The sequence below is a fragment of the Octopus sinensis genome, linkage group LG2, assembly GCF_006345805.1.
Source record: "Octopus sinensis linkage group LG2, ASM634580v1, whole genome shotgun sequence".
Classification (NCBI taxonomy): domain Eukaryota; kingdom Metazoa; phylum Mollusca; class Cephalopoda; order Octopoda; family Octopodidae; genus Octopus; species Octopus sinensis.
In genome coordinates this window covers 125,663,044-125,684,731 of record NC_042998.1, presented here as the reverse complement: position 1 = coordinate 125,684,731, position 21,688 = coordinate 125,663,044, and the positions used below count along the sequence as shown (strand labels likewise).

The 21,688-nt window shown below is 34.3% G+C and overlaps 2 protein-coding genes across 5 annotated transcripts in view; one reads left to right on the top strand and one right to left on the bottom strand.

The window, feature by feature from the left end:
• The window catches only part of LOC115228997 (cilia- and flagella-associated protein 206-like), a 119,434-nt gene extending 115,495 nt beyond the window's left edge, over window positions 1–3,939 (bottom strand). The window contains exon 1 of the mRNA XM_029799432.2: window positions 3,302–3,939. The gene's annotated coding sequence lies outside the window, so the exon portion shown is untranslated. The remainder of the gene's footprint in view (window positions 1–3,301) is intronic.
• A 148-nt stretch (window positions 3,940–4,087) lies between these two features.
• LOC115231934 (dedicator of cytokinesis protein 1) overlaps window positions 4,088–21,688 on the top strand; it is a 199,829-nt gene continuing 182,228 nt past the window's right edge. For 3 of the 4 annotated variants that reach the window (XM_029801828.2, XM_029801824.2, XM_029801819.2), the window contains exon 1: window positions 4,090–4,423. In XM_029801828.2, coding sequence (XP_029657688.1) covers window positions 4,378–4,423 — 46 coding nt within the window. In that variant the 5' untranslated portion in view covers window positions 4,090–4,377. Of the gene's footprint in view, window positions 4,424–21,688 lie in introns of all 4 variants that reach the window. The other variant, XR_003883567.2, reaches the window with a different exon arrangement.

Genomic DNA, 21,688 nt, shown 5'->3' with positions numbered 1-21,688 from the left:
GGAATGAAGCATACAAAATAATGCCTTATGCCCAAGGTGCTATAACACATTGTTATCATGAAGTTGATTATAATTTAAAGGAGAACATTTTAAAGTATGATTCTGCAGTTTATTTTGGGATTTCACTTGGTGTTTACTTAAGTTTATTTGATGAGCTGTAATTAGGGTAATGAACCATTGTAGTATGACAAAAGCATAGAAAAAAAAAAAATTCTCTTTTAATATTTGCATATGTGGTATCATTAAAGCTAAAATATTGAGAATAATCTATTTTCTCTCTTCCATCAGTGTTGAGGTGGCCTTAATTTTATATTTATATTTTAGTGTTGATTTTCTTTCTTCTATGCAACATTGTCATACTTAGCTGTCATCAATCCAAACAGCTGTTCTTTCTTGCATAAGCTCTAAGCTGAACACTGCATGCCATTAATGTATTTTTACAATTTTAAGGTCTCTCTGCTTACTTGCTAATAATATTGAGGTGCATTTCACTTTGGAATAAGTATTTTAACACAAAGAAGGGCTTAGGAGTTATGATTCCTTCTTGCGCCTCTTCTGTTAACACACACTTGAAACAATTTTTTAAAAATTCATTATTTTCATCCGGAGAAAGGATTTATGTTATGGCTGTCATAAGTCTTCTTAGACAAACATAGATGGTGCAATCAATGCCTCTTTGAAACAGCTTCAAGTCAATAGCTGCAGACAAGGAGGGAATTCCAGATAACTGTCCCACTTCAGAGGAAAGACTGAGTGTAGTTGTTAGTGCAAGGACTGTAGCAGGTGGACACAATATGAGTAGCAAGAAGAGAGATGAATGAGTTGGGAGTGTTTGAGTAGAGGTGGCTTGAGATCAGCTAACTCTGAGGAGGAGACACCATTGTAGTAGCATTAGGAAAGCAAAAAGACAAGTCAGCACATCTGTGCGATAGAAATTAGTGTATTGGTGAGTAACTTCATGTCAATCATTTGGGTGGCTGTTTGAGAATGTGGCCTAGGATGTTTGTATATGCAGTGGTAGCACCATTTAAGATATGTAACTAGTATTCCTAAGTGGGTTTCACTTGAATTTTGTAGTAAAATTTTGTAGTTTCTGGGGTTTTAAGTTTTTTGTGGTCCTGAAATGTGGGGAACAAATTTCTGTTTTGCTGCAAAGAAAGGCTTTCCTTTATAGATCTATTCCATTGTAATTCTTCTTTATAAATACAAGGATGATAAAGATGGTTAACATCAAACTGATTGTTTCCATGACACTTATTTGCTGCCACTCTAACTCATTGTTCTCCATTCTCCAACCTAAAATTTCTTAAAAGATTACAGGCACTATCTTGCTTACTTCTATGAATTAAGAATTAATTGCTACTCAACCAAATCAACTAAATGTTATTGGAAACTTTTAGAGTTTCACATATTATATACTCTTTTACTTGTTTCAGTCATTTGACTGTGGCCATGCTGGAGCACCACCTTTTTTAGTCAAGCAAATCGACCCCAGGACTTATTCTTTGTAACCTTAGTACTTATTCTATCGGTCTCTTTTGCTGAACTGCTAAGTTACGGGGACGTAAACACACCAGCATCAGTTGTCAAGCGATGTTGGGGTGACAAACACAGACACACAAACACTTACATATACACACACACATATATATATATATACATACATATATACGACGGGCTTCTTTCAGTTTCCGTCAACAAAATCCACTCACAAGGCTTTGGTTAGCCCGAGGTTATAGTAGAAGACACTTGCCCAAGGTGCCACATAGTGGGACTGAACCCGGAACCATGTGGTTCGTAAGCAAGCTACTTACCACAAAGCCACTCCTATGCCTAATATATATAAAAAAAAAAAGAATCATATAAACTCATAAGATCAGTTTCCTGGTTTCCGTGGTACATACATTGCTCCTTGGACAAGCTGCCAGTCCATTGCAGGACTACTCATTTTTGCCAACTGAATGGACTGGAACAACATAAAATAAGGTGTTTTGCTCAAGAACTCAATGCATCACCCAGTTCAGGAATCAAAACCACAGTCTTACGATCACAAATTTAACACCCCAAACACTAACCATGCACCTCCACACACGCACACAGATACATGGTTGAAGGAGATAAGCGGAAGTTAGTGAAAGAGTATTAGAGTGAACAACTCTGAAGGAACAAGATGAATATAAGAGAGAACATAGATCCAATGAAGATCTTACATTTAAGATATTCAAAACCATTTAAATAACAAAAATAGTTATTAATTTGAGATCCAAAAACAGAGGTGCCACATAAAAAGCATTGATGTAGGTGCTGGTACCATTTAAAAAGTACTGGTGATGGAGTCACATAAAAAACACCTAGTACACTTTGTGGAGTGGATGGCTTTAGGAAGGGTATCTAGCTGTAGAAACCAAGCCAAAATGTACTATGGAACCCGGTGTGGCTTCTGACCATACCAATTCCTGTCAAGCCATGCTAGTGTGGAAAATGGGTATTAAATGATGATGATGATAATAAACAGATATGAGACTCAAATAAAAACAGTGCATTACAGTAATGATGATTTTGAACCTTAACAAATGATATATCGAAGTAATCACACAGAAGTTGTTGATGAAGTGAACAGGATAACTGCTTACCAATCAAAAACTATGTGGTTTGTACCTTGCTATCTGTGTTGTGGTATAATGCTAAGAAAATGCACTTATGTGTCAATGTTCTAATTAAGTTAATATTAATATACATAATGCAGGATATATTCATTAGGAAGTTAACTAGAAATAATTGTATGAGAAGGAAAAAAATTATACAAGGCAGTGAGTAATATCATTACCCCCATTTTTTGAAAAGTACAGGAAGCTATTGTTTCGGTTTTATTCTGACCCCATCAGCAAAGCATAGTCTTCACTGTACTTGTGGAGTATATAAATGACAATAGTTCATCAACAGGTAGATAAGCATTGGAAGAAGTTATAAGAATTATTGTATAATTGCACTGTGTAATTAATTGGCTAGTGTTTCCTTAGCTTGTAAAGATGAACTCAAATCCTGCCATTAACCTGGACACATGAATTATTGGCGGGTAGAATATACTAAAGTGGTTTCTCAGTCTTTTGTTGTTATTGGTGGTGTCATTTTCTTTTCTTTCCAGATACGAATATTTCATTTCAAAGTGGTAAAGATAATGGCTCACAATAGTACCTGTTTAAATTAAATGTTCGACGAGTCTACTATATTGCTGAGATAGCTCCGATTCTCATATATAGACATGTTTGGAAAGAAAATGTACTAAAAAATGTGCACTCACCTTTCTTGAAGTAGCAAAAAATATTTTGATAAAATTATTGAATTTTGTTTTTCTTAGACTCAAAGATGCTTGTGGTGGAGAAGTATTGTTGAATATATGGGCCCTAGTATATTACCGGTGTGATAAAAGACAGTCAATTCCACACTGGGATTTAAACTAATGATATAAATGGGATAAAGACAAAATATCAGACGTTCTAAACTGATAATATTACCGATTTCGTCCTTAGATTCTTTAAAAAATGTTTGAAGAATCAAGATAAAGTCGACCGAGTTAACTTTTATTCACCATGCATTGAAGGGAAGCAAAAGGCAACTCCAGTCTGTTATGAATATAAAAACATCAATATTAATTACGAAGATTTTTCTATTTGTTTTTGTTCGTAGTTATTTTAGTAACTAATTTCACAGTAAAAAAAGGGAGAATTCATTTAAATAGTTAAACGTGGAGTAGCAGATTATAATACGTATCAATGTATAACTAAGTTGTGAATCACTCAAATACGTTTTGTTTGCGTCAAAGTCTATTGAAACTGAAAGAAATAAAAGAATAAGTGTCGATAAAATGTATATTGCTATCAATGTGATACCTTAAAATTAAGTATTTGACGAGTTCTAAACAAAACACACAAAAGTCGTTACTATGATGCTTTTATTTACACTGGTTGTCGTGGTAACATCCCTCCTCGTGTAACAATGTGCTTGCTTTGGCGGAAGTGACGTCAGAACAATACTGGTTGGAGTTGTGCTGGTAGTGGTCGTAGATACTCTACCCGTCAATTGCCCTCCTCCCCCACTTCCATTCGGTCCTGAAGTCAGGTCACGTGATAACCAGAATCAAGATGGCGCTGTTTTGGGCGCAGTGTCGCAACTGTCGCACCAGCAGCAGTAGTAAGTTTTATAGTAATAATAACAACAACACTAATTACTGTCAACCGATGACCGGTTGTCTTTCCCATGCATTACCTCTATTACCGTTGTTGTTTTAATTGTTTGGAACCAAAAAGAAAAAAAAAAACGGAAATTCATTTTTATTTACTATTTTTGCTTGTGTTTGAAAGTGTATAATTATCAGTCATGGCGAAGTGGACTGCTACAAATACCAACGAAAGATATGGAGTCGGTAAGTGTATAATATATATATACATACATACATACATACTTGCATAGATATGCAAGTACTCGTGTAGTTTTCCAGCACATTCATCGTAAACATACAAAAAACATCAAAAACTTTTCAGTCGGAGTTCAAATTCCATCAGGGTCGAAATTACGTTTGACCTCTCGAGGGTCGATAAATAAAATAGTTTAATATAGTTTGCATTTGACCTACGGAACTTAAAAAATTGTTTTAACGTACTGATAAACACGCTTGAATGAACAAATAGTTTATGCAACAGTCAGTATGGTTTTAATAACTAAAAGCGTATCTCTGTAACTTCTCATGAGTGACAAACAGTTTTAAAAGTTTATTGTCATTAATCAGGAATATGAAAAACTTTAACTAAGATTCCTTATCCGATTGAATGTGTATGACACTGTTTTCAAATCTTCGCATTTAAATCTGACCCTCACACATTAACTTTTTTTCTACATAGTAGCAATGTGCTTGTCTGCTCAAAAGAATCATTTTTTTTTTAACTTGGTTGAAACACCCATCCCTTAACTGGAAAAACCTTGAAACACTTTCCCTAGTATGGATAGTTAATCGTCAGTGAATATTTTTGCTGTCAAAACATAGTGAAATTAAAGTAACGTCACTGCGTGTTGTGGCAAGTTCTGCTTTTATAACCCCTCCCAGTTTTTGCTATGTACTTCTAGATAAAACAAATAGACAAGTTTGAATGCTTTAATTTAATGCACTTCATTTTCCACATGATCTGAATTGCAATGTCAAATAATTTGTACTTATCAGCAAGCGATCGAGTGTAACAAAAGACATTTTTCGTGTATGAATACAATATTCATTAAAAAAAAAAAAAAATATTCAGTACCAGTAAGTGCCAATAAAAGGAGAGTAGGTGCTTGATTTAACTGCATGAGTGATAGCTATTACTTTTTTACTAGATGTCAATCAAAATGAAAACAGTTTTGCTTTTTTTAGTAAAAGTGTAGAGACTATCAAAATAGGTTATCTTTTTTGATGACATCCCTTACTTGCACTGTCTCCGTAATGATGAATAATTATTTATACACCATTGTAACGGATGCTTGGTCCATCTCTCTTCGTCTTTTTCCCTTCATTCCTATTAGTTACTTCGCATTTTCACTTGCATTCTTTTTGCTCACTCTGTTTACATCACCCAGAATAAGATTTTTGAGTTTTGCAAAAGTTTTAATCCATAAAAAAAGTTTGCCCGACAGACATTCGTTTAGAACAATGTTTAGGCAACTGATATCCTGTATTTGACAGATCTCACTTTCCTGACTTTTGTACATAATTTTATGTACTGTGCGTGCTCCTTTGATGAGTTGTAGTACACCTGAGCACTATACACAATAATTTAATCATTATTATTAAATGAAACTTTACACTCAATCACACACACAGTCATACTTATAGACGCATACGCGCGTAGTTTATCTGTACATTCATACAAATACAAAAGTTTACGCACATACCCATAAATACGTAAGCATGTCTGTGTGTGTGTATGTATGTGTGGCTTTAAGGAGTGTAACTTTTACGTAAATATACATTGTATATTCACATTAACAAGAATATACATTGTATATATTCGCCGATGATCGTTCGAAAACATACAAATTCAAAGAAATTATCAGAAAAACCGGTTATGTTGTGTGCTTACATCGAAATTCCGCTGTATGTATGTGTGTGTGTATGTGCACACTGTTTCGAGTTAAAGCGTGCGTAGACTGTCGTCGAAATGGGGACGCAAGTCTGTTGGGGGGAGAGAGAGATCCGTCTTGAGATGGGAACAACTAAGAGTTTGTTGTCAGTTAATATATTTACCAGCATTAACATCATCATCTTCGTCGTCAATGACATCTTAGCCATTCCCTTAATATCTCAGCCAACGAGGGAACCCTCGACCTATTAGATGTAACAAACTAATCTCTCTCAAATCATAACCATCCGTCTTAAAAAGAGAGTGACATTGGATAACGTGTTCTCAGGGGGAAAGAAAAGAAAAATACATGACTTTTGATTATAGGTCTATCGATAAAAGCTGACCTACAGCCAAATATTTTTTTAAGGTCTGTCTGGGAGGAATCTTATTTATGTTTTAGAAGCTGCAATATTTTCTTTTCGTGTTTCTAATACGAGATTTTAGGCATTCTTTCGATATGTAAGAATGACAGATAAAATATCCATATCGAAAGAATGCCAGATTTTATTGTCGTTAAAACGAATAGCAATAAATAAATAAACTGGTGTCGATCCCAGAGCAAATTATTCCTCTCGCAAAAACTGGCTTTATATTCTTAGATATAATAATGTGAGGGCAAGACTTCCTTTTTTGTCAGTCTTTCCTCTCGGATGAAAACAGAAATAATATTAGAACATTGCTATACAGAAAAACTTCAATACAAATAGTGTGACGAACAGAATGATTATTAAACTTTGTTTATCACACTTTATTTGTAATGCGATGCATAATATTGTTAATGTCATTAACTGCGGTATAGGACCACACAAAGTGTGGGATAGAGCACTGTCAATTAAGGCTACTCCAGTACTTAGCTGGTCCTTATTTTGTCAAGCTCGATAGGATATTGTAAAGTGAAGGCCACACTCTTGCAGGAAGAGTAACAGTCGATTAGGTCAACCCTAATAATTGATTACTACTTTATTTTATCGGTCCCGGAACGATGCAATACAAAGTTGACTTCAATCGGTATAAAAGATTAAGGAGTTACAGAAATACAATTCACCCAATATACAACGTAGCTGTTATTGAGTCGTTAATTCTCTTAAGGCATAAACGTCACAACCTCTTATTTACTCGACCCCTCAATCAAACGGGTAATTTGAAAGTTGTTGATTTATGAATATGTTTAGTATGGTTTCTTACATAGAAATGAATTTTAAAAATTTTGCTGTAGTTCAGATGGATAGGTTAAATGAGATTGAGAGACGTTCATGACTTGAATGAAAAGAAATAGCGAAACAAGCATGAATTACAAAATTAGTAGAATACAGAAACACAAAGTGAAAGGGGTACTAGTATCGCTTTTCCATGCAAACCACACCAGAATGCCCTCCGAACTTAGAGTTGGGGAAGTATATGGAAATTGCTATGTAGGGTTTTTTAACTGCTCCCTCCCCGACTTTCCCCTGAAATACTATATATGCATAAGCACTAAACATGCGTGTACATACACGAAGTACAAGACACGTGTGCTGTAATCATAATAAACAAATAAATAAAAAGTATAATCCCCCATGATTTGGAGGGATAGAGGAAATGGGAGCAGCAATGCTTCTGCTTTTCTCAAGAGCCTCAAACGACATAAACGAAGGTTGGGAGTTGAAAAAGGATCGACTGATTCGGTCTGCTGAAAAATTAACTCGGAAATCACAGCCATCTTCCACAAACAATGAAGAAATGAAATTGTGTGGCGTTCATGCTTTCTCAGTGGTATTACTGGTGCAAAAGAAACGAAATGGCTACAATTAGCAATCAAAAGTTTTCTTTCATTTGCTATTTTACAGTCACAGAAACTACGTTTCATCGCATTTAGAAATGTGATAGAATTTAATCTGTTCCCACCAGAATTAGAACCTCAATTAGTTGACATTGCCTTCTTAACACCCTCTGCTTTTTTCTTTTCTATAGAGTGTATTAGTCGATCGGCTGAAAATCAGTGTATTACTGGTATGTGTTTACATCGATTCTATGTAGAGGCCGAACCCCCCACCCTCATCCCTTCCCACAAGCATCGAACTTGAAGTTATAAATGAATAACCGAGCTCACTAAGAATGAGATGTTGCTTGAAGTAGTTTAGTTGACATTTATTTTGTTGCTGTTTCGCCTCAGTTCAGTTCGACGGAGCAGACTATGATGAAAAACCGTTCCAGCCTTGACATCCTGTATCTAGTGTTACATCACACAATGTATCTTTCCTTCAACACATCAGGTGTGGTTCGAGCATATTTGGTTGCTATTTATGGCAGGCCGAACAACCTTAATTATGTGTAGCCGATATACGTATACAAAACTAGGGTCACACACACTCGGTTTTTTCTGGAGACTTACTGCTGTACCAAAGCAGAGGTCACTATTATTATGCATCATTATGTAACTGATATCAGGCCATGTGCCTGTAGTAGAAAGGGTATGTATATTTGTGTGTGTGTAAATAAATATATGTGTGTGTGTGCACGCGGGAGCGTGTGATGTATATATTTATTGGCATTGTTTTTAATGGCATTCTCTCGTTACAACTATCTCTCTGTAATATCAAAGCAACTTTGAGTTATTCAAATATAGTTGTCAACACAACCAAGGCGTGTAGATCTGAAAGTCAGTATTGTATTTAATAGATTCATGTGCAATCAACTTGGTTCTATCGACTGCTGACCTCTTCTCCATCACATACATACACGCATATACTCATTCTTGGTTGGTCTTCTTCCCTTCTAAATAAGTCTGTTTACTTTGCGAAGACACCTTCCAACGTCTGTCAAGTGGTGTTTTGTGACATTTCCTTTCGAGTTGTAAATGTAGCCCACTATTTTTGTTGAACTCTTTAAGCCAGCACTTCTAGATATTTTTTCACTTTTCTGGTGCTGCTGCTCCCCCCTCCTCTCTCTCTCTCTCTCTCTCTCTCTCTCTCCCTCTACTCTGTATGTGTGGGTATGTGTACACACACACACACACACATGTATTATTACTCATACATGTTTGCTTACACAGCTACCGACGACAGCCCTCTCATTCTTGATGTGCTTGCTCATATCTTAATTACAAACTTTTGTTTTTGGTCACCTCCTGCTTGTTCTGTGTCTGGATCAAAATAAATAAATAAACGAAAAGAACCTATTAGCCGTAATGGTCAGCATACATATATGTAAATAATTACCCACACATTTTATCTTATTTTAATTACTCCTCTCCCTCATTCTCTTTTACTTGATATATGTATATATACATACTCACACGTATGTATGTATATAATTTCGCTGCTTGTCATTGCTTACATTAGATTTATAAACACTCCCTTACGTGTAAAAGCTACTGTTTCTGATGATTCGTTGGAATAACATTACTGTGTGTGTGTTTGTGCCAATTGAGAAACTTATACGGTAATTGAGATATCTAGATTAATTAATAGTTTTCAAATGAAGATTCCTGGTCTTATTAACACTTCGATCGCAAAGCGTTCATCTGTTTTGCAAGTTAAAAGGTAAAGGATAGTTTAGGGTCCGAAGTAAAAAAAAATTGGAATTTGTCTTTTGTTTTTGTTTTTTAACTCGTCTTCTTCGTGTCACATCCTACAAATTTGCCTTTAAGAAAGTATCTAGTCTGAGTATAATGTTTGGGAAATAAATAAAAAAAATTCGAGGACATTCCATCGAACTGGGTACCCTGGACTACATTATGCAATGTGTATTAGTAGAAAAAGATGAATTGTGATAAGGGAGATTTTGGCTTGAAACATATGATATGTCACGTTTGGAACTTGGGGGTGTCATGTCAATGCTTTTTTAAAATGAAAAGATAGTCATGTCTGGAATGCTTTTAAAAAATGCAATAGTCACTTTTGGAATGCTTTTAAAAGGCAAAATTGTCGTGGTCAAAATATTTTTAAAAAACAGATTGGTCATTATTAGAAAGCCTTGGAAGATGCATGTGTGTTCAGGATAAATTGAACCTGTTATTTTCAATTTTAGGTTCTAAACTATGGGAAACCTAATATCTTGAGAGAATCACTAGGTTGTTGCCAAGAATATGACATAAGCTAATCTAAAAACTTGTCTTTGGTGAGATGACAGTGCTATTAATATATATCAAATATACTTCTTTTAAGCATGATTATATTTAATGGGATTCATTAAATGACATTGCCAGTATTTAGACACTCAGTTTTGCTGGTCAGGAAATGTAGGTTCATGAAGGAAATTATTACCAAACTACTTGAGTAAAAGTAGTCAGTTGAAAAAAGAAACTATGTGAAAACTAGATTCTTGTGGTATATTTGAACCCAGCTGGAATCTAATTCTACTTTTTGACCAATATTTACTAGCCATTATCGTACATTTTTACTGTACATTCTGTATTATACATTTCTAAACTCTGATGTATGTCAAGTTATTATAAGCACCACATTATATGAAGCTGTTTGAACAGAGGAAATAAAATAATTTTTGCTAATGTAATTTGACATTTTACTGCCTTCATGGTCTAAACATTAAGCCATTATTATAGTGAGATAAATAGAAGTTAATAAGTTACTGCAAAAAAAACAAAAAACAATAAAAGAAATGAAAGAATATGCTGACAATTTGAAACCTGCCAAATAATATTATCTGAGAGTTTAAATTAACTAATGGGTGGGATTTTTTTTATATATGCAATATCTGAATAGATGTGAAATTGATTTAAGTTATTTGATGCTGACAAAATCCTATTATCAAAAGAAAAAATAGAAAATTTTACTTACTGCTTTGATGTTCTTGTGCTTAACATGTTAGACATTTCAAATATTTTCCTAATCACTGATTTTCATTTTTGACAAAGATTGAATGATGGGAGTTAATATTTATAACACTTGATAAAATTTTATAATGCCAAAACCTTTTGGCTACTGGCTTCACGGATGTAATTTATTTATAAATAAGGAATCTATGTTTCCTGTCTGTTATATAAATATGCTCAATACATATTAATTTTTTTTTTAAAGACTGATGTATCTTTAAACTGAAGTTCCTTTCTTCTGTATAAATACAATTGTGAAATCCATCACTTTCCTTTAGTTCTTTGCTTCTTAGGATTAATAACTAGCCTCATGATCCTCACATATCATGCTAGGCTTCTGATCTTTTGACAAAATTCAGAATTTTGGAAACTGGAACAGTTTTGCATTAATTGATAATTTAATTATAAGGGGTTACTGATTGCATATTTATGTAATAAGGTTTGATAATTCTCAATGTTTTCAACATGAGAATTAACCACATTGTCATCTAATATGTTTTCCCTGCTGACATAGATTAGCTGGTTTGACAGGATTTGGTGGGTCACAGGGCCATGTCAAGCTCCAGTGTCAGCTTTGGCATGGTTCCTACATCTGGATGCTCTTCTTAATGCAAACCACTTGTGTACTGAGTACCTTTTCTTGCCATCAGTATTAGTGAGGTTGCCAAGTAACTTGCAAGACAGAAAAAGAACAGGCAGAAAGAAAGAAAAAAAAAAAGCTCCCACAACTAAGTGGAGGAGAAAGTATTTGAGAGGAGGAGGTTGTTTTATGCCAGCTGTTGAAAGGATAAAGTATGATTGGGGGTCAAACATAGGTGTATTGCTATTGAGGAGATACATAGCTATCCCACATTATACAAGGTTGCATGGGAGTTGATGAGAAGAAGATAAAAAATGTTAGTGATAGAGTGCCAGAGGAAACTCTTGAGGTAACAAGAAGGTGAGTATAAGAGAGGATTGAGACAGTGAATCAGGGAAGGAAAGGAAAGAGTGAATACTTTCATGAAATTGTGAGGGGAGAGTAACAGATGGTTAAAGGTGAATGCGGTGAGTGATGACCATGGTTGGAAGTATGGCTGATGGGAAATATCAGTGTGGAGAGATAGAAATGGCTTGGGAATGATAGATCAGAATGTAAGATGATGCATAATGTGTAGAAGTGTTAAGGTTAACCCTTTATCATTTAAACCAACCATATCCAGCCCAAATATTCTACTTGTTTAAAGCTCAAACTGGCCAAATCCAGTCTCTTGAACCTACCCTACAATGTCATACTGAAAGCCAGCAATCACATCATTGAAATCTCAGAGCTATGAGATAATGCATGACTAATTCAAAAGAATGTGAATAAATAAACATTACATTTAACAGAGTAATCTAAATACTAAAGGGTTAAGTATGGCAATTAGGAGAAAAATAGAAGTTAGCTAACATTATTTTCTGGCTGAGCAATTAAAGGAGACAACTTAAAATGTTTCTGTCTTCTTAACCCTTGTCAACAAAAAGTATAATCTTTTTCTCTTGCTTATATAGTTCATAGGTGGTTGTGGGTATAATTCTTGTATAAATGGTCAAATTTTATTCCCATGCCAATCCATTTCTAAGTTATATTTATAGTGATGTTGAAATTAATATAGTCAGGATTGTAAATATATAGTTGTTAACTGCAATCTTCTTGATTGTGGTTGTATCCTAGATAACTTAGATTGGTTTTTGGCCATTATCAGCCCAGGCCATGACTAACTCAATAGCATCACCTGGAAAAGTCTTTTAATTAATTATTTCAGGATACCATAAATTGTTTCAGTTATTTCAGTTTTTAGAGAAGTAATTTATGGAATCCAAAATGCTATCAAAGGAAGAATTTATTTGTGATAAGAATGCAATTAATACCACTTAATTATGCGTGTTTGTGTATGTGTAGCTACACTACTGAAGAGATGTGAAGTGATAGTGAATGGTTGTAGTAATAAATGAATGATATTAGACATTAGAAATAGCAATTTGAGAAAGTGAAGATCAACAGATCCACTGATGAATTTCAAGATACATATCATTTGTCAAATGACAATGTTGCTAGTTACACTTCAGAGCATTTGCCATTCTGTCTTCTTAGAATCTGGCACTATAAGTTGCTTTTGCTACTTTGTCACCCAATAAGTGATAGCTTTGCTATTCAAGTACTGATTGGTATGTGAAATCATCATCATCTTATTCTCCTACATATTTTATTAAAAATTATATAGGCACAAGCATGGCTGTGTGGTTACAGAAATTCATTTTGCAGCCATATGGTTTCAGGTTCAAGCCCACTGCACTGCACCTTGGTAAAGTGTCTTCTACTGGTAAACCAATTTCTTGTAAGTCTATCAAATAGACGTAATCTATAAGAAACAAGTCATATATGTGTGTATGTATGTGGATTCCCCCTTCCCTTAAAATTTGTGTGCTATGGCTTAGTGGTTAGAGTGTAGTGAATTCAATTCCCAGACTAGGCTGTGTGTTGTGTTCTTGAGCAAGGTACTTTATTTCATGTTGCTCCAATTCACTCAGCTGTAGAAATGAGTTGTGATTCCACTGGTGCCAAGCTGTATCAGCCTTTGCTTTTCCCCTAGATAACATCGGTGGCATGGAGAGGGGAGGCTGGTATGCATGGTGACTGATGGTTTTCCATAAAAAAAAAACCTTGCCCAGACTTGTGCCTCAGAGGGTAACTTTCTAGGTGCAATCCCATGGTCATTCATGACTGTTTGTAAACAAAATCACCATTCATATAAGTAGTGTCCTAAAGGCATGTCCAGCTATTGAGCTGTTCCATTATTCAAAGGACTAATAAAAATATAACCTTGCTTGGAAAGAAGTTAGAATTGATGACAGCAAGAATATCTCACCATGGAAAATCTGTCTCAGCAAGTTTTCTCTGATGCATGCAAGTATGGAAGAGTGGACATGAAAACAATGGTGATGTTTTATATATGTATAAATATCTATTGTTATCCTTGGTGATGGTAATTTTTTTTTCTTTGCATGATTAAACACACTATTTATTTGATCTTCACTTTAGTTTTTATTTGTATTATTTTTAGTTTGTCTGTCAAAGTTCTTTCATCACACATTTTGTGACCTCATCAGTGACCCTCTGTCCCATGTGTCTCCTCCATTTTTCACATCAAGAATCTTGAAAAACAAATACATAAACGTTTATATATATATTTATTGGCTAAACTGGCAAAATGACCATTCCGAAATATAACAATATGTATATATATATATATATATATTTTACCATATAATCTTTAACTTTTATGAAAACAGGAAAAAAAAAAAATAGTAGGCATGTGTATGGCTTAGAGGAAGAAGTACAGTGCCTATGACTTTTGTTCAAGGGCTCTCAGACTGCTGCAGGAAAGTTAGCCTCAAACCTGAAATCTGAGCTGAATGCTTGCAACTGACTAGACTTTGCTAAAGGCACCCAGAGGCCAGTGGTGATGATATTAAACCATGTAAGGATTAATTTTTTTACCACCCAGTGAGCTTTTTTGTTTCATATATGCCAGAGAACTCTCATTGGCTTATATGAGATGTAAGGTCTAGTTGAAAATTACAATGTCTAATAAAACTTGTAATAATAGTTGTAGAGCTTATTGAGAACTATGACAATCACCTGGCAATGGCTGAAAGATTGTTACTTTAATGTTGAAAGATAATTTAGTTTATACTTTAGAACCTTGGCGTTTTAATTTATCTTAATTTTTTAATTTAATTTAATTTTTTTTTTATGGATCAATCAGAGAAGAATGAGTAACATCTATGATCATTCTCAGGGCTTTCAAGACTAGTGGGAGGAAAGTATCCTCAAATCAGTCAAATTGGTATGACTGCTGAGATGACTCTGCTAAAAGCACACAAGGGTTAGGTGGTGCTCTTAAACTGGGTAACAGATTGTCTGCCACTTATAAAACAGTAATGATCCTCCCAACAGGGTTCAACAGAGATTTCTTTCAAATTCCATTCACAAGAACAATGATGAAAAGTGTTACATAGAAAGATCGAACCTGAAACCACATGGTTGCAAATTGGACATCTCAAACACATAGCCATACCTACACCCTTACATATATATATATACACACACACACCCTCAATAATAATAAGGAATTTTCTTAAAAGACTAATTATTTTTAGTACACACTGTTTTGCATCCATTATTCTCTAATTGCATAAGATTAGTTGGTTTTGCATATAAATTTTATATGAATGGTTGAGACCAAATATTTACTATTTGATTGTTTCCCAATTACTCACTTCTAATTAATAAAACATCTATACTGTTATTGAGTTTCCCTAGAGTGTCTTCCTGCTGACCTTTCCACAAAATCATGAATTCTAAGATTATTTTGTGTATTAGCAACCTCTTAAGAAATGCAACTGGGAGTTTAAAACTGGCTTGTGGTTTTGGTTCCCCAATATCTGAGAATATAGCCGCCTCTCTATAGAACAATATGTGTTGCACCTGTTTCATTTCAGTTATAGTTAACAAAGACATACAGAATAGCATTGCTTTGTATCACAAATGCCTGTGATCGTATTTTTATCAGTATTCTGTCTAAAATAAATGTATTAAAGTTAGAAACAATAAATGAAACTTAATGGCTTTCAGATAAGTTTCATCATCGTATTCAATTTTATCTCTGCTAGTGTGAATGCTTTGATGTTTTTAACTTTGGATATTTACATTTAAATTGCTGGAAAAAGTCGACTTTGTTACTGTTTCAGATCAGTAACCATTAGGAAGCAGGCCTTCTTTTAAACCTGGCAAATAGCTTTAATTAAATTCCTATGAAAAGGAGCACATTACAATGGTTAGTGCAAAGTTTCACTATGGGCTAGTACAGTGATTCCCAACCCTTTTATTTAAACAAGTTTTCCCATGGACCCCTTTTGATATGCTTATCCTTATGTGTGTGTGTGTATATATATATGTATATATATGTATATATATATATATATGAAATTTCAAATTTAGTTCACAAACCCCCCCAGTACTACCTTTGTGGACCCCAAGTTGGGAACCACTGTCTAGCACCTTAACTTCACAGACTCAATACTGAATCAACAACTGTCCAAATTCCATTGCATGTTCATGTTCTTCTACAAACCTACAATAAAATAGATTATTTCAGGCTGATGAAAAATACTAGAAATAAGTTTCCCTATACTCTCACTATTTCTGTCTCTCCACTGTGTGTATGTGTGTCATTATAGTAGTCATTATATCCAGCAGTAGTGTGAAAAATCTACCAATTAGTATAGTGTCATTTGGTGAATGATATTGACAGTAAATATCTAGGACAATAAAGATGGTTAAAACTGCAACACTCTAGATTTGATGATTTACTGGAAAATAGGATTTACTACAAAAGAGAGTTTATTCTTAACTTCTGGTGACCATGTGGAGGTATTTGCTCCAGTGCATTGAGAGTTTCTCTTGTATGTAAGTAAAAAAAAAATTGGGTGTAAGTAAAAGAGTGCATATTAAGATGCGATAGATATTGAATATAGATGCATCTTAATACAAATAACAAATCCAGCTCTGAAGCTCCTGTTAGAATTTGTGCATTAATGATCAGTTTTAAACCCCTTTAATTATGATTGTCATAAAAGCCATATCATGAAAGGTCAAGTAAATATTGGTCCTTAGGATCAATACTGGCCTTAAGGATTATGGTAAAGAATGAAAACACTGATAACTTGTTCTTAAGGTTCCTTACATGGAATAAATGTCTTTAATTAAATGTATAGACCAGAATTCTTTGCTAGGTTTTTGTGACTAAAAAAGAGAGTGGTCAGCTTTCCAGGGGAACATCCAAAGAAATTCTGGAAGATCTCAGCAGTAACATTTAATTAGCACAAGATTGGGAAGAATTGAGAAGTCAGATATAATCATGACAATTTTATCTCAATGATGTTTTTTTTATGTACAGCAGGAACAATAGACAAAAGAATTGTAGGTGGTTATTCAAATGCTCAATGATTTCAGCCCAGATAGCATCAAAATCAATTTTACCTTAACAAAAGCCAGCAAGAGAACCTTAAATGTTATTACTTGGCCTGAGAGATGTAGCAGTCAAATATTCCTTAAATTGCATCCTATGTCTTTAAAAAATGCAAAACACATAGGTTGATAATGTAATCTTAGATACATTATAACTCAAGGGAAGACTAAAAAGATTGAATGTTCAAAAGACAAATATCTTTGAAGATCAGTTTGCTTAAAGAAAAGTATTTTATCTTTAATGTATATGACTTAGCAAGAAATGTTCTGTTTGTGTAAGAAATGTTATGTAAATGTCAGACAGAAAGAGAGATTATACCCTAGTATACATTGGGGTTGCAGTATATGGTCTTCATTTCAACCAAATATGACTATGTAAATCTCATTATACAATTGCCATTGATGTCATTAGTGGATTCAACATCTTGAATGTTAATTCCCAAACTGCACAGGTATTTCAGATATTAATAGAGGTACATTCAGTATCTCTATTAATACCAAGTATCTTCATTTTAATGTTCAATATTATATACTAAGACAAACTATTAATAACTATTTGATTATATCATCCTAAGATTTACTGTGATGGTTAAGCTAAAAAGCTTACCATAAGGGGTGCAATTTAGAGTTGACCAATTGCATAGTCTGATATGGTCTTTACAAGCCAGAACTGAAGTCGGATGCTATTCAGATGTCTTGAGCAAAACAGCTTTAAAAAACAACTGAAAGGATGGAACAATATATTTACTAACTGTGAAAGAGAACAAGAAAATGACCACTACTGACATTTTGAATAACATTTGAAAGAAATACCACATGCAAATTCATGTCACTACCATCAAAAATCAACTTAAGAAGTTTTGGTTACAAATCTTGTGATGAATATGTTGAAATATAATTTGTTAAGCTTTGATGGCTGAGTGTACATCCAACACCGTGTAGGAAAATTTCACCAAGAGCACATTGTACTAACAGTTAAGCATGGTGGTAGCAATGTCATGGCATGGTGTTGCATGTTTGAAAAAGGGCACCATCAACAACACAGCTTCCCTGGATACCTTTAAAAAAAAGAAAAAGACTTCCATATGCCAAGAGTCATCTGGGCATGTTATAGATTTTTCAACAAGAAAATGACCTAAAACATAGTGATTGAATAATCAAGGAATTAATCAAAAGTAAAAACAAAAATGAGTACTGCAATGGGCAGCATAAGTCTCAGATTTAATTCCAATAGAATCATCATCATCATCATTTAACATCTGTTGTCCTTGCTTCCTATATGTTTTTGGGTGCAGTGTCATTGTGGCACCTTGGGCTAGTGTCCTTTACAACAGCTTCAGACTGAGCCTTGTGAGTGGATTTGGTATAGAGAAGCTAAAAGAAGCCCATCATATGCATGTGTGTTTGTGTGATAGTTGTGTGTCATGGTCATGCAAGCAGTGCCTTTTTGTTTCCTATCTTCTGTAAAAACATCTCCAGCTATGGTGAAGTACTACCATGCTTGGAAACAGCTGGCAATGCGAAAGCCATTCAGCTGTAGAAAATCTGCCTCATTGAAATCCATCTGACTCATGCAAGTATGGAAAAATGGATGTTAAAACTATGATGATAATAATGATGAATTAGGTAAATGTCAATCATTGGGTATGACACCTTCCTGTGTAACTTGATTAACTAGTCAGGTGGTAATCATGTATCCTACCCCACCAGATATTTTGAGCATCTTTGCAACCATCACTGATGGACCTGCAGCTTTTCCTATCTTGTTTTTAATTGCTTTATCTACTATACTGCTGTCAACTTAAATTGCTGGTCTCTCTCTCTCTCTCTCTCTCTCTCTCTGTAAGGTCAGTATAAGGTCACCCCTCTTTATCCTATGTATTCTTCACATTCAGCAGCCTCCCATAATAGCACTTCCATGCCACTTTCTTGCTTTCCATATCTACGGTGAATATACCTTCATCATTCTGAATACACTTCTCACAAATACCTTGGTTCTCTCTCACATAGTCTTGCAATACTGATCACTTCATGCAACTGATCCTCAAATTGTTGAATATGTACGAATCTCTTGATAAATCTTTCACCAGCAAATGCATAGTATGCACTGGTCCAAACCCTGGTAGTACCTTGAAAAAAAAAAAACCCAAAATGCTAAAACATTAGCTGTATTAAGATACCATTACCACCTGCCTCACTTTATTAGAGGCAAGGTGTGACAAAAAGACCTATGAGAAACTTTTCTGCTGCACCCTGTTAATAGATGGATATGTATATATAATTGCATATATGCACTCCCTTCCCCCTCTCTCTCTCTCTCAATAACCAGTTTTCTTTCTTGAAGGCTATGTCCTAAACACAGTGAACTAAGTTATGTCACTTCTATTTTACAAGTTAAAGGTGTTTTTTTTTTCTTCAGTTAATGTCATTCTACATTTCAAATTCAATTTATTTTATGTGATTTGTTTTCTTTTCTTCTTTGATCTTCTAAAACTGCAAACTGTTCAGGATTGGTTTTAAGAAGACTAAGTCTTTATTTCTTCAAAAAGTGTTTGTATAGAAACAAAAATGACACTATAACCAGGTAGAAGAAATATTAGCAAAACTCCCAAAAGAACATTGCCTCAAATCTTTCTAACAAAAGGATTTGTTGCTCCAGTTTATTTGTGTTAAATGTTGTTTTATAGGATGTTTGAAGAGTTTATGGGAAAATATTAGCAGAAAGTAATTAAGCTTGAATAACATCAATTATCAACTGTATAGCTATTTTATGTAGCTGAAGGGCTGTGAGATAAATATTGATAGATTCCATTTTCTACACTTTATAACTGAAATGTGTGACAAAAGGATTGTAAAATAATTATCATCACATGACCAATGCATTAAACACTTTACACTAAGCAGGAGTAATGAGTAAAAACCATGTAGAATAAACTATTGGTTTGTTGGTCTTGCTTGATAATCCCAGGTTAATTATTTCTTTAACTAACGCTTCTTTTATATGGGAGAGGATTAATTTTTTTTAAATACTCCTAATGGTATTGTGAGTGTTGCAAAAAAAACCAGATTCTCTATTCTTGAAGTTTTCAAAAGTAAACACATGATGTGCGCCAGTAACTAATAACAGTAAAACATTAGCTACATAAAGGTACTATTTTCACATTAACAGCAGAGTATGGCAATAAAATTATAGGAAGTTTTTGTGTTGCACACCCTGTATAGATAAATAAATACAATACACTTTTTTCCACATCTTAGGAAATGTCATAACCAATAGTGGAGGAGCGGGGAGCAGAATTGCTGATGTATGGATTTATTATTTTTTTTATTTAATTTTCAAGCAAATTACATAGCAGTCAGAACTGCTAATGAACTGAAGGTAATTTATATGAATACTATATAATTAAGAAGTGAGCAAGAATCTAGATCAAGAGTTATAGACATTAAACAAAATACTTTGTGTGCGTTAAGTGTAATATTTCATAATGTACACAAGCTAATCATACTACAATTCTGTTATTTTACATCTGTATGAGAAGAGGAAATGCTTGATCTAAAAACTCGCATGAACATGGCACTTGTGACAAGGAAGTAGGTTACTGAATCATGAATTTTGGGCAGAACACTATGCCAATGTTTATAATGTTGTTCTTTTAAGCTATTTTGGAAGTACATTTTTTTAAAGCTGCAATAATTAACTATGGAAGAGTACTATAAAGAATGTTATTTTTGAGTATCTCTCAGCTCTGGTTCTGCAGACCTTGACATAAGTAATAGCACACAAGGAATTAAAATAAGGAGTTTGTTTAAGGAGGTTTTTCTGTAGCATCTAAGTTGTGCAAAATATATAGAAGCTCTTTCATTGACTCAGTACTGTATGGAAAAAAGAATATAATCACTAAAATTCAAGGAGACTTTTGGCGTTTTGTTTTTCAAGGATTACTATAGTGAAAGCCTAAAATACATGTAATGTATTTTGTTCTAAACAGAAAACCTTGTTTTGTTCCATAGTAAGATATAAAACATCAGTGTGGTGTATTCAATATAGCTGGAGATATAAAGTATTATTGAACTCTCAGTTCACCAGTTTCAAAATGCAAATCTACTGCATGCATTTCATTCTGTAAATAAACTGTGCAGTGATAATGCTCTTAATTTTGATTATATCAGTTCACCTAGCTGTCGTGGATAGTAACTAGAAACCGAGAAATGTTATGAAAGAGACTGACATCCTATCCAGGAGGATATTCATTTACAAAACAATGAAGTCAGAGTTAAGTACTGATCTTTAATGGTCCATTAGAATTTTATATCATCATCAACAGTTCACAATAATTTTCACTTTTGTTGGGCATGATCACAGATGTGCCACATATTCCATTCTATCATCAGTGACCTAAGTTCATCGGTAGCTATGGTACCATTGTCTTCCTTCAGAGTCTAGGTTTTGGAAGAACACCCATCAGACAGTCTGATGAAGGTTAGCTGGCCAAAACTTTGAAGTTACTGTCACCACTCTTCTGGTAATGTGTTAAAAAAGGACAGAATTGCATGCATCTGGTAAGTAGCAACTCCACCATGATAACACTCCTGCCCGTTCATTGCAGCTTGTGCAGTGGGTTTTGGCCAAGCACAACATTCCCCAGGTCCTACAATCACCATAATCCC